Genomic DNA, 18,993 nt, shown 5'->3' with positions numbered 1-18,993 from the left:
ACAGCACTGGTGATGCCTTCTGCACGTAGTTTGAGCTGGGCTTAGAGGAGAGCACGTGGAAAATCTTCAAAACTACATCATGACACACACATCCACACAGATAACAGGGGTGCACTCCACAGAACTCACAAATCCCTGTGGAAAAGGCAGCCTGCAGCACACCAGAGTAGACTCTGCTGGAGTTGAAAATGTTCCTCTATTTAGCTTCCCCCTCCCTGCAAATGGAGATTGTTGGCCAGTGAACTCAGGCACCTCCCAGTGTCCTCTTCATGCCTACCTTTCCCAGCAGGATGCACTGGATACCCATAACCCCAAGCAGCGCTGCCATGCAAGGCCAGAAAAGACTTAAAAGCACCAAAAATTCTGTTTTGTTGCCACTGAAACCAAATATGCTGAGCCACAAGCCTGCATGGACAGCCCAATCTTTCTTTTTGTCACACATGAGTCCTTTTTTGTCCACTCCAGGTTAGATCAATAACACAAAACATCTTCAGTGTGACACCTTATCCCCATTCCATCTCAGAGCTCTCAGGAGACAGCTGCAAATGAAGACTTTTAGTTAGTGCACCTCTCCTGAGGCTGCTACTCATGACTGAATTGCATTACTGAAGTGTTGAAACTAAATCCAGCCTTTTTTCAGAAGTGGCTCAGAATCCTGTGACAGATTCACTTAACTCTGTGGCTCTCAGACTGAATTCCATCTTTCTTAGCTTAAGAGTTAGTAAGTGCTGGCATCTCCATGTTATCATCTCATTGCAAAGCTCCCCTACCTTCTTGGTGATTTCTCATGGGCAGCTCCTTGCAGCACTGACTCCTTCTTCCTCACAGCACAGCCAACAAACTCCAACCCACTCTTTTATAGCACTCATCCTTATTGGACACAGCTGTGGCCTGTTAAGGGCAGGCCTGTTCCTAATCTTTGGTAATTAGCACAGCTGCAACTCTTCAGGGGTGAGATTACCTTCTGCACTATCTTTATTTTCTTACATTCTATCCCCCCATCAATTGGCAAAAAAGAAAGAAAAAAAATTGAAATGTTGTAATTGCTCCTGTGTGGGAAAAAGAGGTAATGCACAGAGGATGGAGCAATACCCCAAACAGCTCCTTCTTGAGACACCTCCCTTCTGCCAAGCAAAGAGAACTCTCATAAGCTCAAGGAGGAAATCAAAACTACACAAATGCTAAGAAAGCTGAACTCCTTATTTAAAGCCCAGATCCATGTTTATTTCTGGTACTAACACTGTCTCTTTCTGCCTTCAAACACGTGTGGGAAAACTGCTCCTGTCTCCTGGGCCAGCTTACAACTCACTGTCTTTATAAAAACTTCTTCAGAGCTGTACAGTGCCATTAAAATGAAAGGAAGAACAAGAACTCCCAGTACCTGCCCAAGGTACTGAACTGATGGCCACTGTGACTATCTCCAAAAGCCTCATTTGAAAGGCCAGGTTTCTCCTACATTCCATAGTGTAGCCTTTGAAACTTTTCTAACCTGAGTAAATGGAACATTTTTGGTGTTTGTGTCCAAGGAGCCCTTGGATGTAAGTTTGGATGGTCCTTGAATCACAGAACTGCAGTGAGGTGATTCAGGGATGTCAGGATCACAGCTCGGACACTGAGAGCAGTGTCCAAATGTGCTTCAAGAGCAGTGACACCTCTGTCCCACTCTCCACCACCACTGCTCTGTTTCCAAAGAGCAGAGGAGCACTCTGGCATGCCACAGGGGCTACTTGGAGAAGGCAGAAACCATCAGTGCAAGTGTTAGAACATGACAAATGACCTGGCCACTCGCATAGCTCAGTCCCTCCATTTCTTTCTATCTTGCTCAAGTTGGGCTTTAAAAGAAATAGGGGTCTGCCCTTTTTGTATGCCTGGTGCCATATGGACAGTCACATTTTAGAGAGAACATCTGCTACCCAAGAGCAGCTCTGAAAATACTGCCCAGCAGCATGTGAGCTTTTAGCACATTCAGCATTGATCCTGTGACCCTGGGGGTGACAGCTCCAGGTATTTCCTTACCTGACCCCAAAGCACTGGTCCCAGCTCCATCTCTAACCAGGCAGAGCACTAAAAAAAAACATCTGCATGCTAATTCTCCTCCTGCCCCTCTTGTGATGCCATCAGCTGTGTGCAGAACAGAGTGAAGAATGAATTGCTCAAAACTTGCCTGTAGCTTTTCCATACAGGCCTGGAGGTGTGATTTAAAAGCCAGGCTTAGAAGCACATGAACTTTTTTTAGAGTTTAAACAACCAGGCCTTTGTTTCAACTTGCATCATCAAGCAGAATGGAAAATAAGAAAGGATTATGTGAGATGCAGGACAGTCCCAGCTTTAGCTGTTAAGTCCCAGTTAAATGACTTAGAACTAGAAAGAGGAAAGAAAAGCCAATAACCAGAATGAATCAGTATAACCAGCTCCTCCTCTGAGCTCCCTCACTGCTATAAACAGCTGCTTAACTATTTTCTGGAGCAAGAGGCCAGTATTCTTAATTAAGAATCAGGCTCTGAGTTCCTGCTCACACCCAGTAACTGGATGTTTGGAAGGAAGGACTGTTTGTGCTTTATCCTGTGGGAAGCTGTTAACGCCCAGTGGTTTCCTCCACATATTCTCCCCTCACTGACCCCACAGAGACCACTTCACATGCAAAAGAGTTTTTCTCATGACTGGAATATTCCAGCCGTAAATCCTGAAGCATCCAAGAACTTTTATAACTTGACACCTTTGCAATTTGCCAGCACTGCTTCCTATCTATACTGTTTTGGGTGGTTTTTGCACATATTACATGGTGATTTTCAGAATAATTCAGCATGTTATGGTTCATACAGGTAGAGCATCCAGCTTTAGTGTAATGCATCTGTTTTAACTTGGTTTAGTTTAAACTTTCACAAACATCCCAACACTAGTGCAGATTCCCATGAAAAGGAGTGAAGGGCCACATAAATTCCTTGGTGTGCAAGTAATTCTACTTATTTCCAGAAGAGAAAACTCTTCTCAGATCCTGTCTGCACTAGGCAAGTCTCTAAATCTCACCCACAATAGTAGAGCTGACAAATATAACTGTTCTTTTTGCTCTCATGAGCAGTTATTTCCAGATTTGGGATTGGCTGGGCTTCAATCCAGAAAACAGACTTTTCATGACAATCCCCAAATAACTTCAGAAATTCACAAGAATCAGGAAATATCCTAATTAGGAAAGGGGTCAATTCATCCTGCCTGAAGTATTTGGCAGACCAAGCATCCCACATCTCCAGAACGTTCAGAGAATCCATCCTTCAATTTCTGTGAGGTTTCCAGCTGAGTGATACCCTGACAAGCAGTGCTTCATCACAGCTAACCACAATCCATGCAGCAGGCAGGACACACTGCTGATCATCCAGCACTTTTTACAAATTGCAGCTGCACCCCTCCTGCAGTGATTTATATTGTCATTACAGGCCAACTACACCTCAAGTGTTAAGTCATCCCACTCCAACACCAGCTAGAGCACAAGAAGAAAATGCTCTCCCCAAGAAGGAATTCTGACTGAAAGCCTTAGGGGGAAGTGATTTCCAAATGGAAGCAGTCATACTGTGGACAGCCTGCAGGAAGATTTACTTCTGCATTTGTTTCCAGATGTTTAGAAAACTGATTTGGAAGATCTTTACTCCTGGTGTCTGACTGAAAATCTGTTACCAAGTTACACAGTCCAATGCAAGCTCATTCCCTGAGCAGATCCCAAAATTGCATCGTGCTGTACAACACAGCTTGTGGCAAGGCACAACCCACTGCTGTAAGCACATGGATGAGCACTCAACAAACACATTTTGTCACAGATTTGGTGTCCTGCCACATGCCATGGTGAGCAATCGAGCCTTTGCCTCTATTTCTGCATTTCTAAAAAGTACAAATAATATCCCACTCAGAATGGCTCAGGGATTACCAGTTACACTGTAGAGGAATTTGAAGAAGCAGAGTGTGTCCACATTCCCATCCTGTCAATATTGTCCTCAAGAACAACAGTCCTTACACAGCTTTGCCAGGTAATGGCTTTTCATATCTGTGGTTTCAAGACTGGTAAACTAAGACTGGAATGCAAATATTTCCCCATTCCTCAAGCAGGCAACGTTTCAAAGAGCTCCAAGGTGACCCCAGTTAACAGACAATAAAAAATAACAATTGTTGAAGTCTTTCAGGTCAGATGGCAAGGAGCAGTTTCCCTGAGTATGAAAATCAGGCAAAGTTCTCTGCTGCCTTTCAGAGAGGATACCTGGGCTGTTCACAAAGACAGACTCACAGGTATGGCAAGAATCTTCTCTTGTGTAACAAATGAGTTTGCTGGTGGTGCTGCTTCCTTTGCTGGCTCAGTGACAGGGGAGATGCTCCCTGAACAGCTCTGGGGACAGAAGGTGGGAGCAGTGCCTGGCTCCCCCAGACACCGTGAGAGAAGCATCCCCTGCACTTGTGAGCACAAAACCTGTGCTGAACATGCCCAGCAGCCCCTCAGAGGTCAGCACCTGAGAGCTGGCTGTGCAAACAGTGTGCAGAACCCAGGCTTGGCACTGTCAAACAAACCTGAGACTTGCCTGGGCAAGCTGGGACAGCCGGCCAGGCTAAGAACAGTCTCTGCTCACTTCCCTGAAGAACAAATTAACCTGGGCAGGCATCCAGCTTCTGCAATGCCCAGCTTCCACAGCCCTGGCTGGGCCTTCTGCTGGGATGGAAATGGGATGGATGATTTCCTGTTTGCTTTCCAGACAGTGGAATCTTATTAAGCACAACTGTTTCCATCAGCCCATTTCAAACGTTCAGACAAAACAATTGCATTGCTCCTGCTGACAGCTCCTGTTACAGCACTGTGCAAACACTTCAGCCAACCAGGGGAATATTTCTACCCAGGAGCTGCTGTCTTAGGCAGGTTAACACCTAGATAGAACTGCTGTGGCTCAACCATAATCCAGAAAAACCTTCAGGAATGTTTCTGAGAAAGGGATGCCCAAGGAAGATGCCCCCCACACCGCTGAGCACACAGGAACCCAAAAGTTCCAAGCAAAATTCCTTCCCAAAGGAACGTGGAAAACTTCTATATCACAGCCACCACAAGTTCATCTGTTTCCAAGCACTAATCCTGATTTTTGATTGCATTTTCAGGGAAAGACACCTCTCTTTTTCATGCACTGCTGTTCAGAGCAGCTGCTCCAAGCAGCGTGTCACAGCATGGCAAACCTTCAGAATAGCTGAAGGCAAATCCACGACCTCTTCAGTCATCTTGAGGCAGCTAACACTAAGAAAAGAAGTTGGAAAGTTACACAGAACTTGCCAAATTATTCTTCTGAGGAGCTGTCTAAATCATAATTTAAAAAATACATTCTTTGCAGGTAGTAGCTAAAAAAACTAAATATGCTTTAGAAGTGAGGGAGGACAAATGTGTTTAAAATTCTCTAAGCTAGTTGTCTCACAAACTGTATTGATTCACAATAGACCTTTCAAGTATTTTTCTTGCATGCTGTAGTCCAATATTAATTCTTTATAGAACTGCACACAGTTTTGGCAGCAAATCCCAAGGCAAAGAAATTAGGTGGAAAGAAAGGCAAGAAATTGAAACTATGTCTTCACTAAGACCAAAGACTTTACAGTTATTTTTAAAAAAGCTTTATTGGTAACTTACAAACCATCTACATCCTGAAAATCCTAGTCCACACAAGTTATGTATGATTCCTTCTTATTCCCTTATTACCTCTTTGTTGCATGGCAAACCTCAGATGCTCCTTTTACACCCAAAATTTAACTACAGCTCCTTCTGCCATTGAATAACTCCCTGAAAATCCCTTTTTGGTGGGAGTCACATAGTCCTTGTAAACCAACCAGAGGTCAGACAATTGTGGGAGCTGTTTTTCAGTCCCTTCTTGGCACACACAGGAGATCACCTACAGCCAGCCCTGTGCAAATAGAAACAGTCAACAACAGGGTTATATTTTAAATTCAAACTCATGTATCATTCAGTGATTTTTGTGTCACCATTTCAATATTTGGAGTGCCATTTTGTCTTAAAAACAGAAAATGAAGCTCATAGAAACTGCTGGCACACTGTCTGCCTGGAGCCTGAGTGAATTCTGAAGAGTCAGGGTTGAAAACTGGGATCTGTGAAGTGGAACTGCTGAAAATAGCAATTGGCTACTTTGGAGTTTCTACAAGGTATGTGTCTGCTATGTATGACTGCCTCCATAAACAGGTGTCAGCTTCATCCAATTTAGTCAAAGTCATGAAAACAACCCCTTCTGAGCAGTGTTAGAAGGCAGCAGTATCTCACCAAAAATATTTAAGTGTATTGACTGCATTAAATTTGACTGTTCAGACTAACAGTTGTTTCTGATGTTGGCACAGTTATATTTTGCATGGCAAAAACTTTCTGACCTATTACAAAAGGAGCTCTTCAAATATCAGAAGAAAAAGAGCCCCCCCAGTAAAAATCTGGTAACTTATGAGAGTGAGAAGGGTTAGGCAGTAAGAGACCTCTAAAGGGAAAGAAACTTAATTTATCAAGCTCAGAAACAGATTGAAGCAATCAAGGTACAAGATGATGGCAACCTGAAAGAAAGTATTAGTTCAGGGAATGGAAAATAAAATTGCTCAGGTGTTATAAAGAAATAACACATTGCTCAGAAAAAGCCTATTTGAAATACAAGAAAAAGAGCAGGATTAAATGCTGGGCCCAAATAATGGCTTTAGTAATGAAGGGCAATATTGAGTCATTAGCATTCAGTGTAATATTACATTTCAAAATCAAAGCCACTGGTAGCAGCAGCCAGAGACATGATATGTGTAACACAATCTGGTTGTTAAAAATACAGGACCTCCCCACACTGCCTCTGGCCAGGTCTGAGGCTCCACTGGAGTCAGGTTATGCACACACACAGAAAGATGGTGTCATTTTTAAACATATTTGTGAACACAGCTAAATAAACCAAAGAAAACTTCAGTGGGGAAAAAAAATGCTTCAGATGATTTATTTTGGATATGGTGCAAAGAATAACACCAGCCAGAGGAGTATGACCAATGAGAGAATCTTCTCTCAGGTGCTCAGAACAAGAAGTTCCAGTTTTGCCCTCCTAGAGGAGATGCCAAGGCATTTCCTTACCTGAAAAGGCTTCTTTTGCAGTTGTATATTGTTGCCCTATTCTTTTAAGGTTTTTTAAACTTTTTGATGTTTATAATGTAAATAATGATTGTTTTGTATTTCTTTTTGAAGGAGAATTGATGAACTGTTAGTTTAACTAGTGTAATTAGAGAAGTATTTTATTTTTTAATTCATAGTCACTTTTAAAATTCTATATCAACTTCCAAAAATAAATGTACCTTTTTTTACCTTAAACATCTCAAGGTGCATTGTTCATTTTGAGTCATATTGCAACAGTATATCTCTTTTCTGTGCAGTACACCAGGGATGAAGTCTTCCCCTTAATGGGGGGTTTAATCTAAATGACCCCTCCTGCACTCCCTTCAGCAGCCAGAATAAATCTGCTCCATCCTCCTCCTTGCACAGCTACCCACTTCACATCTGCCTTTTCTCTTTCAAAGGCCTAAAAAAAGGCACAGGTGGCAAGAGAAGGGAAAGAGGCAGAGAACAGAAGAAGGTAATCCTGTCTTTTGTGATTTAAGCCATGTTAACAGAAGGGATGGTTTCCTGATTATGGTGATACTCAGCGATTCCTGTTCTGCTTGTACTTTGGTCTATCTCCAGCAGGAAAGCAAAACCTGTCAGGAAATTGGTGAGTCAGCATGCTGCTGCTGTTTGTCTTAGCTGTGAGGCATTGATTTTTATCCTGATGCTTTGATATAGGGTCACAGGTATCCCAACTAAAATCTTTACTGAGAGCAAGGGGGTCATGGCAGCAAGAGCTGTTAGTTTAAACAAAAAAAAAGTCGATTCTGTTCTTACAGTATTTGCTTGGATGTTTAAATTTTCTGAGACAGCTGAGAGGAAAAAATACAAGCTACACTTTTCTATGAAAAAAAAAAAAGAATGACCAGTGTAATGCTTTTCAAGGTCCCTTTCAATAGATCTGAAATTAGTGCAAAGTCACCATGCATTTTCAAACTCTAAGTGATCCTATTTGGCTGAAAAATCTCAAATCATCTTGTTAGTACTTGAAGATTAACATTAAGCAAAAGGAAATTTGGTCTGTTTTAAAAACAAAAATGCAAAGGCTGCTCAGCAATCTCTGAGGTTTCCCCCTCATGTAGAACAGCTCCATAAAAGTGATCACAGTATTTCAGTCTGCAGTGAGGTGTAATCAAAGAATCTCTGCTTGATGGGATGGAGATTAGTTATGAAATAAAACATGGAGTCAGACCATAAAAAGTTAATTGCAAATAGCTGTTTTCTTGTTTAAATTGGCAGGAAATTCTGAAATATTTCCTCTAGAAAAACATAGGTGAGCTACAGTGTAGAATTTACCACTGAAAGGCTGGAAGGAAGGGAAAAACAGAACCAAACACTAACAAACTAACAAGTAGTGAAGGAACCAAAGTGACCCCAAGTGACTGGGCAGGAAAGTCTGAGATTTATGGCCAAAGCCAACTTTAAGACAGACCCCTGAAGAGTCTTTAGGTTGAAATGAAGGCACAGACCTGAAGTCTGAAATTAATATAACACCAGGTGCTGTTTACTATAAATTTTCAAGAGGCTTTGAGAAACACAGGTGAAAGAATGCTATAATTAGAACTGCTGAGATATAATTAGCACTGCTAAAAAGTTCAGGTTACAGCTAAAGGTGGACAAGGGGACCTTCTTAACCCTTTCTGGACACACCACTGAAAAAGAGATGTCCCAGAATATCTCATATCCTTAGCCTTATTCAGCAGTTTGTAGGGATGAAACACATCCAGTGTTGGTTTTTTAAGTTTTTATAGAGATGGGGTAACTGAGAGGTGTTTTAAAAGATTTTATTCTATTTTCAGTCTTGATGAAGACACGAAGAAGTATATACTACACTATGTCTAAACAATAAGAAAACTAATTTCCCAGTTACAATACTTTACAAATGTTTTTCAGCTTATTAGCTTTTGCTACACAGTACTACTATGACTTTACAAATCCATTTCTCACAATCGTGTCTTCTACTTCTGTAGTACTAAGCACAGAAATGGCACACCATTTAATAAATGCAGAAATTTAACTAAATGTAGAAATGTAACTAAACCCTATCATGCTTTTCATCTGATGAGCTCTCCCTGCACGGACCTTTGCTGAAAACCCTTTTCCCACCCCCAAGAGATGCCAGGCTCCAGCAGACACGCACAGGGAAATAGCTCCTCCTTTGGCAGCAGCACAGAGGACTGACTGTGTGGAGCATCCTCCTCAGATCTCAGAGCTGACTGCTACAGCACAGGGGTGTTGCAGGCTCTTTGTGCCTTTGTGACAATCATCTCCAAAGGACTCTTCAGAGACATTCTCGAGCCTGCATTTCCTGCAGAGTGCTCTGTTACGGAAACAGAAGGGGGAACAGAACTACATCAAACAGTGTGGCCTCAAGTGGGTATATTTCCCTCATCATTCTATTTCAATTCCTTTACAACAAGCGCAGGGTGGGGTTTTTTTGGCTTGTTTGTTTGCTTTTAAGGTCAGCCATCACTGGTGAAACAAGCAAATTTCTAATGGGCTACTTCAGCTCCATGTTCTTCCTGCAGGACTTTGTTTATTCTCCAAACCCAGCAATATCTCAGTTTATGAAGGTCTTTGCTTCTCATGTATCATTCCCTTCTGTCCACATCAAGCAAAATTTCATCCAAAAATCTTGACTTGGTAGCTATCACAATTGTAAATATTAGGAATTAAAGACCATGCTTCATCTTTGCTTGACAAAGCACAATTTCAGTCAGTAACAGAAAATTCCTCTCTGTTCTAGTACCTTGTGGAAATAAAAGCATGAACAAAGATTTGTGGAGTTATGTCACTCTGGCTTTTTAAACCAAGCACAATCCCAAGTGTTCACTGACAAATTATTACCTATTTAAAGCATTATTGCCACAAATTTGGTAAAATTGCTTCCAAATAATTGAAAGTTTAAAATAAAAGAGACATAAACCAGAGATTTTAGTTCTCTGACTGGCTGAAGGCAATTGCCTATGCTGCTTTCCCACTTCCCAAGATTTACAAAAGCCATAATCTGTACAAGACAATATAGCAGGGAGACTCTGAATTGATGTCATAGGTTTGATAAGATAGGTATTTCTAAGCAAATTTAAAATCAGGCATGTTCTCTCATTACTCTTTGCTTCTGGGTCAAAGTCACCAGTAGAGCACAGCCACAACCCCTCTTGATTAGCTTTATCTTGATGTTTGTGGAGCTCTGCTGTTCCTTTTTGTGAGTAACATCTGGGCTAGGAACATGCTGGCAAGGAGTCACCCAGGACTCTGGAGCCAGCCAGAAGCGTGGGCACTGTGCACAAACATGACTCAGGTGAGGCACATCAATCTCACCTCTGAAATGAACTCTTGAGGAAGTCTCCTGAAATAACTCCATGAATTACTTTCCAGGAAACAGGTCCCAGGTGAGACTCCTCCAGTTTCTACAGCAAAAAGCTTCAGCTTGACTGCTGGACAAGCCCATGAAGCCTAACCCCACAAATCAAGGAGGGAAGGGGCCACCAGAGGAGGCTGATCTCCTCCTCCTCCCTAGAAGGAGCAGAGGCCCAGGGAGAGGCAGCATTGCAATCATCTCCAGCTGTAACTTCATCCTCTCTAGCAGTGCTTTCTCCAGGGGTAACATGACCTCATCCAGCTCACATTCTCATATCCAACTCAAGATACCCAACCCCAGCCTCCTGCAGGGAAGAGTCCTCACCACACTCCCCTCCCCAGTCACACCAGGTAATTCTGCAGCTGTTCCACCAGGCAACATCCAATTTTTTTCACCTACAGCCTCTAATGAAATCCAAATTCCATCCATCACAGATTGCTTCCTGTGAAGCATAAAGCTGACACAATGGCATTGCTGGAGATCATATTGGGTTTTTATTTCTTGAAGGGTGTTCTCCATCTCACACTGCCAAACCAGGAGCCTGCAGCAGAGCCCTAAAAACTGGGCTTGGCATTGCTGTGGCCAAGAAGGGTCACACAAAATGTTACAAACTCTAATAGCTAAGTAATTAACCCCAAAAAAATGCCTGCACTAGCATGGTGGAACCCATGTGCATCTACAGGGGACCAGTTCTTAATTACTCTCCTTATAATGGGAGTATCTAGCAAACCATCCAGTTCAGTTATTAATAAAATTCAAGGCAGCTCTTCTAAAATAATTATTTCAAAATTGTTAAAAAATGAAATAAAGAAATGAGAAAAATGAGAAAAACAACAGGAAAAAAAAGGGAAGAGGTGCTTATCCAAGGCTTTATTCTGAATTCTGTACACTTTTATTTGTAGAGGAGGAAATGATAACCAGAAAAGGGCAAAATCTGATGTCTAGGCAAAGAGTGTTTGCAAACTTCTAAGCAAGAAAACCAAAATTACAATGTTATGATGCAACTTTTGTTTAAAGATTAATGAAAAACAGCCAAATGTCTGATTTTGAAAAATCAGGTCAGTACAAATGCACACACATCCTTTTGCTTTGTCAACAACAGCAACAAAAACCCAGTAAGAGTATTTAAACTAAGCTTAGATCAAGCTTAGATAAATACAGTCCCTCAAACCTAAGGCAGCTATTTGAAGAGTTCCAGTTTTTTGGTAACTGTGCCAAATTTAAAGACTTTCACAACAAAACTACCTGGCCCTTTAGAATTGTGTGGCTGTAAAAGACCAGCCTGGCTTTGTGGGTGAGCAAACCAGGTGCAAAAAGTTTCCTATCAGACTAGGAGGATTTAAAATACTCCACGTGCTAGAGGTTTGAGAAATGAACCAGGCTACTGAAAATAGCTTTATATTGATATTTCTCCACTGGTCTTTATGATAAACAAGTCTGAGTTGAACTGGTGAGTGGAGAGAAATGCTCCTTGCTCCCTGCAGACAGGTATTACTCAACCCCCAACACACACAGATCCTAAAAGAATGGCAAGCCCAAGCTTTTAGAAAGTGCTAATATTATAAAAATGATTTGGTAAGGCTTTCCACTCTCAAACAGTTGGTTTCTTGACAACGTGTTTCTGCAGCTCACAAGCACACATATAATAAAAACCTCATCAAGAACAGATCCCTGCAATGGGACAGATATGTAGTTGGAAGCTGTGAAAGTTCACACTTCAGAAAAATCAAACTAACAAACTGCTGAGCCCTGTTAATTGTTTATTAAAAAAAAAAACCAAAAAAAGGAACCCAAAACATAAGCTGTAAATAGCTAATCAGAGACTGATCTGCATAACAGCAGGTTTTACTGACCTGCCATGGATTTCTTACATAAAAGTCTGTGGATTACATTTTTTTTTTCTTCCTACACGTATGAAACCTTGAGAAAAAATACTGAAATCAGAAGCATGCACACACTTTAGTTATTTTTGTCCACAGATGAACTCAGAAACCAAACTCCTATGACAGACTAGCACAGAAAGCCAAGGCTAAGCTCATGTCTTGAGGCAGCTCAGTAAAAAAATTAATAAATTAAAAAATCTACACAGTGCTAAGAAGTGTGTGTGTTTGTGTGAGCTGGGGGAGCACAGAGCCAGCCATGCCCAACCAACACTCCACCAGCTCCCTGGGTTCTCCCCAGCAACAGGGAGCTTCCAGAAATGCAGTTTTAAAGGAACTGTGTGCCTTGAATCCTTTCCATGTAAATAATGCAGCTCCAGGAAAACTCCAGCTCTGATGCTCTTGTTCTCACCAGGCAGCAGAAACCAGCAGGACAGCAACAAAGCCTGGGTTGTCTGGGGTTTGTTCAGGGTTTTTTTTTGGGAATAGGAAGGAGGGGAAACACACAGAATTCCTCTGGTGTAATATATTTCCTTTTATTGCTTCTGTAGCACATTAGAGTTGAGTTCACTGATGGAGTGTCCTCCAAATTCAGAACACCCAGGGTTGTGCTCCTGTGTTGGGAGCAAACAAAGCACTAGTGGGTCAGTTCACAGAAATTTCTAATTCTGGAAGTCAAATTAAAGAAATGAAGAGATTTGATCTCTGAAGCTTTCAGTGAAACAAACTGGAGGGAGCAGTTCACAGTTTCTGCTTGCAGAAATATCAGCACGGTGACTCAAGGCACGCATCCTAATTTTGCTTCTTTTTAAAAAGAGCCTTTTGCAACCGTTATTTATGCCCAACAGCACAGGGAATAAATGAGGCCTCCATTCCCCAAATCTTGGAATTTGCCCTCTACTACAGCCATGAAGGGAACTGCAGCTAAGTGACTTAACTGATAAGCACAGCCAACTTCAGAGTTCCTTGGAGTCCCAAGTTTTACAACCCTCAAACAGATCAATCTTTCTTTCACTGGCTGTGTATAAAACATAACATTTGCTTCAACAAGTCCAGAAGCCTTTTGAATACAAACCAGGCAAGTCACCAGGAGGGGGTGGGAAGGGGGTGAGAACCAGCACTTTTTTGGAGTGCTGACCCATTAGAGCTAACACACCCATCCCTGACACTGCATCAATGCAGAAAAAAGAAAGAAAGAGAGAAAAAAAATGCAGCCTTTGGCAATCTAGGGCTCCTCATCATTAAGTCTGACACAGAACAACTGAACAATGAAGAAAGTTGAATTGCATTGCAAATTTATGTTCCATGCCCAGGTTATGGAATGTACTGCAATAGGGCACTGGGCAGCGACACAACTGCATTCCTGACAGAGGGAACAGCTTGAACCTCATGATTTGTGCATGTGGGCAATACTGAGTGACCTTCATGCTTCCCAGCATTCACTGGAAGGCAGATTTATTTGTAATCACAAGTCAGCTGTTTTGTTTTTGGGGACAAACATATATTTGGAAGAGCCAAGGTTTAAACTTTGTATTAAGCAGCAAATGCAGAAGCCAGTACATTAGCTTTAAAAGCTGAATTTGAAGACTACACTCCAAAATCCAGATTGGATAAGATTAGAATCTGAGAGAATGGTTGTTTGCTGCTCCTTTTTCTGTTTGCTTTGAGAGAGATATGCTCATAGTTCAGTTCCATTAGAAAACAGGAGCCTCTCTAGCATGAACCTTTCCTAAAAAGATGTCCCATTTCAACATAAGAGATCCAACACTCACAGTAGACAAATAAAGGGATGTTGCTCTTGCTGTAATGGACATAACACAAGACTACCTGTATTTTAACAAAGAAAACCCATCAAATGTTTATTTTAAACAAGCATGGCCTGTCTCTTATTTGCAATTTCCTTAGGCATGAAATAAACCACGTTTTGGATAAGGTGCCAGCTGAACTGGACTGCAGTCCAACAGATCCTAGGGCAGTTATTATTAAAATAGCCAGCAGCTGGCTGCACTAAAACCATCCCCAGCTTACAATGATCAGTAAATTTTGTTTTGTTTAGATTATCTACAGCTTTCACATCATGGTCCTTGAACTCCTGGAAAAGAAGTTCTACCTCAGATTTAAAGGAAGTCAAGAAACAACACTGGGCACAACTATTTCTTGATTTGCAGAGATATGAGGGAATGGGACAGGATTAATGATTTTTCCTGCACATCCAAAAATCAAGACAATTAAGAAGCATGTAGAAGCACACAGTTCCTGATGTCCCAAAGGAAATGGCAAGGAAAATCTTATTTACAAGCATGGGAGATAAAGCAACACTTGATTCTCAACTTCCTACGAGTTGCTGTAAGGAATTTAATTGCTACCTCACAACCTGACATGCCCCTTTCTTAAGTACCTGTACAAAAAAATCCAGCTGCTGAATAAAGTTGAATACTGAACACGAAACAGATTTTCATACAAAACTGCCAAGGGAAGCACACAAGGCTCTGAGACAATTCATAAACCCACACAGGTCTTTATATAAGGTTAATGGTTTGCTAGCCAAGTGCCAAGGTTCACAAAACGGGTAATTTTTGTTTCTTTTTTTAAATCAGGTTTGAACTTTGCGCATTTCTCCTAACCACACTTCACAAAAATCTCAGCAGCAACCTAGATGGGCAGAGGATATTTTACTCCGAGGTGTTCTCAAACACCTTATTAATAAAAGAGCACAGGAGAGCCTCAACCCTTCAGTTCTATACTTCAGTTTGCTGGGTCAGGCAGCACGACAGCAGCCTGAGCACACTTGGATGACTAACACTGAAACGGGCTGAAAACAGCAGCAATCATGACAGAGACAATAAAGAACCCCAGCAATTGCACACAGCTCCAAGGAAAGAAATATCATTAAGAATTGCTTTTAAAAAACGCAGGGAAAACACAGATATGATGCCTGAATGTGCTTACTTAAAGGCCACTTTTCATTAAAGGGATTATGTACGATATTAACAACACACCTATAAATAAAGTATATGGCAGAAGCAAATATTAGCATAAGATCTTGAATGAAACTTTAAGGCAAACAGATTACAAAGTGCTGTAATAGAATGACTAATACACTAATACATCAAAGGAACGTGCATAGTTCCTAAAATAGTGATAATTTTTTAAAATAGTGATAATTTTTAAAAACAGTGATAATTTTAAAAACTCTCTTATGAAATGAAAGGCAGCAGTATATTAAGCTAAAATAACACAATCTTTTGGAGATCTTCATATACCCAACTGTCTTTACTATAGTGCTTCAAACAGAAAATTTCTCTTACAAGCTTATAATTCATGAAGAGACCAAGGCAGAGGAATGATGGGCTAACAGGGCAGAAATACACCGGGTGTTCCACAGGGATGCACCGAGGGTGCTTTAGGATGGCTCTCCCTCTCTCCTGGGGCACATAGGAAGGACACTCAAGGAACAAGTACAGGGGAGCTGCTTTCCCCAGCTCAGGTCTCCCAAGGAGATCGACAGCAAGGAACATAAAAAGGGGGTTTAAGGAGTGTTTTCTGCAATGTGCAAAAAGCTGTGTGCAGACTGGGGGGAGTAAAGCGAGGAGGGAAGCATGAGCGCTGCTGGGCTCGTGTGCCTCTCCTCGGCTGCACTGGAGAACAATTTCAGCGGGAGGAAAAGGGGCAAAGCTGGTTACAGAGACAAGCTTGAGACTAAGGGTGGGGTATAAACGGTTCTTAAAAGGTGGCAAGTGATGTCCGAGATAAAGGCTAAACGCTTAAAAGAGAGAGTAAGTAACCAGCTCAAAGATGCTCTCGGTAAAGGGCGCACGGAGGCTGCTGGAGCAGACCACGGGCTCCAGGGCGCAGCGTGCGAGGTGCGTGGGAGGCAAAGAGCAGGAAATTTGCAGGAGGAAGGCGCAGGGCACAGCCTGGAGGACGGGAGGGGAGGACAGGTGAAGCAGCCGAGGGAAGGCTCGGGGCAGGTTGAGGCACGCAGGGCAGGGGGCTCGGCGGGGGCAGGGCCGGGCGGCTGAGGCGGCCGGAGCGGGGGCAGCGCGGCGGGCAGGGCTCGGCCCAGGGCCGGTGCCTACCTGGGCGTCCTGGCTGCGGCGCTCTCCCGGCGGTCCAGCACCCCGGGCACGCAGTTGGTGAGCTCGGTCCAGTCGGCGTGCAGCCCGCAGCTCCAGCCCGTGGAGAAGCGAGAGAAGAGCCAGGTCTCCCTGCGGTTGGGCCGGTAGCAGGTGCACTTCTTCTGGCCGGGCCGGCAGTCGCACGGCACCTCCAGCCGCACGTTCTGCACCAGGTGGCGGCCGAAGGTGGTGCCGCCGGTCTTCTGGATGTGCAGAAAGACGATCACGTCCTCGCCCTTCATGTCGAACGCGAGCTCCCGCTCCAGCTCCCGCACGGGGAAGTAATACTTCTTCACGTAGTGCGGGTCCGGCGTGGGAAAGAGGTCCAGCTCCTCCGAGTAGGAGCGGCCGCTGGGGGAACCCAGGCTCAGCCCCGGCCCCACGTACTGGTACAGGATAAGCATGAAGCACACCGAGACGGCCACGATCAGCAAGAACTTGCTGGTCCTCTCAACCATGGTCCTTCCCGCACGCTTCATGTGTCACCATCTCCCGGGGCTGCCGGCGCTGGGCAGACTGCGGCGCTGCCGGGGGGTGGGCGGCGGAGCTTCGGCGTCGGTGCCAGCCGCCTCCCCCCGCTGCTCCCCGGAGCAGAGCCTTCCCCGGGGGCGGCGGGGCCGCTCCCTGGGTCGCCTCGGCTCGCCGCCGTCCCCGCCCGCCCCGCCGCGGGCAGCGCCGGGAGCGGGGCAGGGGCAGCCCGCAGCCAGCCGCTCCGGAGGCGCCGCGGCACAGCGGCAAACTTGCGAGAGAGAGGGAGAGAGAGAGAGAGGGGCAGGAGGGGGGCGGAGAGGCACCGAAAGGCAAGAACCAGCCTCCTCCCGCCCTCCCTTCCCCGCGCTTCAGGAAGCCACCCCCATTCCGGCGCTGCCTCCGCCGTGCCCCAGCCCCCGCGGCACCGGCGCGGCTGTGCCCGCCCCCGCCGCCGGCTGCGCCCAGGCTCGGCTCGGCTCCTCTCAGCTCGGCTCGGCTCGGCTCGGCTGGGCCGGCAGCGAGCGCTTCCTGGCCGCGCCGCCCCGCCCGGCATGCACAGCGCCGCCCGCGCCGCCCCGCGCCCGCGGCCACGCTCCGACCGGCGGCGGCCCCGCCCGAGCCCCAGCCCCGAACCCCAGCCCTGAGCCCCGAGCCTCAGCCCCAGCCCGCTCCGCTCTCCGACCCCGCTCCGGACACCGCTCCCGGCCCCGAAATCCCCAGCTCTGCGGACCTAGGTGGGCTGCGAGCCGGCTGCGCCTCCCCGAAGCACTCGGCTCTTTATGTGCCGCCTTAAAATGAATCCCGAGAAGCGGAGCTCGGCGCTCCTCGGGGCTAGGTTTGTGCTCCCGCTTGGAGGCAATTTGCATGGGAAGAGGAGTGGGGCTTGCCGCGGGTCTGCCCCCGCTGCGGCCGCCACATGGGCCACCGCAAGCCTCTGGTTGCGATGTCGCGACTGGATGGAAGAGGAAAATGCTCCGGCCACACACATGGCTATGAGCTGGAAAAAGCCTGGGCACACCATCAGCCGCAGAATGCGTGAATAATAAGAATAATAATACTACTAGGTGAAGCTGAGGCGAAAATCGGCGGGCGTGTTATTTATAGCAAACTTTCCCAGCGAAATGCTTTGTGCTGCTCAGTCAGGCGGGCTCCATCCGGCAGCGGGGCTGCTGCAGGGTTGGTTTGTCATCTTCAGCCCCCCAAAACACAGCAAAGCCTTGGGATCGCCAGAAGTGCCCGGCCCGGAGCCGCCTTAGAGCGATCCCCTCTTCAGGGCAGCGCTTGGAGGATGCTGCGGGGATGGGAGCGGTGCGGACCGCAGAGCCCGCACGGTGTGCCCGCAGCCGGGCATCCCTTACCGGAGCGGCCAGGGACCGCCAGGACCACCCCTCCCCAAAGGCACTGCCACCAAGTGTCCAGGGAACCCCTGGAAAGCACCATTTAGTGCCTCTCGGAGGATGAAGCATGGCCCCATGTCAAAGAGAGTGAGGTTAAAATGTAGTGGCAGTCATGCTGCCACTTCATCGAGACCCGGGGTATTGTCTGTGCAGAATAAATTATACGGCAATTGTTAGTTTCTAGCCAAAAATAAAAGTCTAACTGAAGTGCCCTGTTCTCCTGTCGTTACTGCTGTTGGAGAAAGTTTCCCTAAGTTTCTGGTGCTTTTTTGAAATAGAAGTTAGATTTTTAGTCCTCCAGCACTGAAATATTCCATCAGGTCACATTTTTTAAATGCAAGTTTTAGGTTACATTTTAATCCAAATCAGGTTACATTTTAATCCAAATGCTTTATGTAAATGTAAAGGAATTCATGCCGACGGGTCATTGTTAAACACTGGGTCAAATTTATAATGGCCAAGGAGGAAATGAGATCCTGCATTTTCATTTGAACACCCTGACAGATAAATCTGCTACATTTTGAGATGGCTGCATTACTCACAAGTTATGGAGCCCCAGTGAGTTATGCAGTTCTTCCCAAACAAGTAACAATAAAATGTTTATAGCACCCAAAAGCATCGTATGTTGTGT

At 44.9% G+C, this 18,993-nt stretch overlaps 1 protein-coding gene across 1 annotated transcript in view; it reads right to left on the bottom strand.

Moving 5' to 3' along the window:
- HS6ST1 (heparan sulfate 6-O-sulfotransferase 1) overlaps window positions 1-17,097 on the bottom strand; it is a 181,492-nt gene extending 164,395 nt beyond the window's left edge. Inside the window, exon 1 of the mRNA XM_084212384.1 lies at window positions 16,456-17,097. Coding sequence (XP_084068510.1) covers window positions 16,456-16,973 — 518 coding nt within the window. The 5' untranslated portion in view covers window positions 16,974-17,097. The remainder of the gene's footprint in view (window positions 1-16,455) is intronic.
- Between the last annotated feature and the right edge of the window lie 1,896 nt (window positions 17,098-18,993).

The sequence above is a fragment of the Fringilla coelebs genome, assembly GCF_963513975.1.
Source record: "Fringilla coelebs genome assembly, chromosome: 10".
Classification (NCBI taxonomy): Eukaryota; Metazoa; Chordata; class Aves; order Passeriformes; family Fringillidae; genus Fringilla; species Fringilla coelebs.
This window is presented reverse-complemented; position numbering and strand designations above follow the sequence as displayed.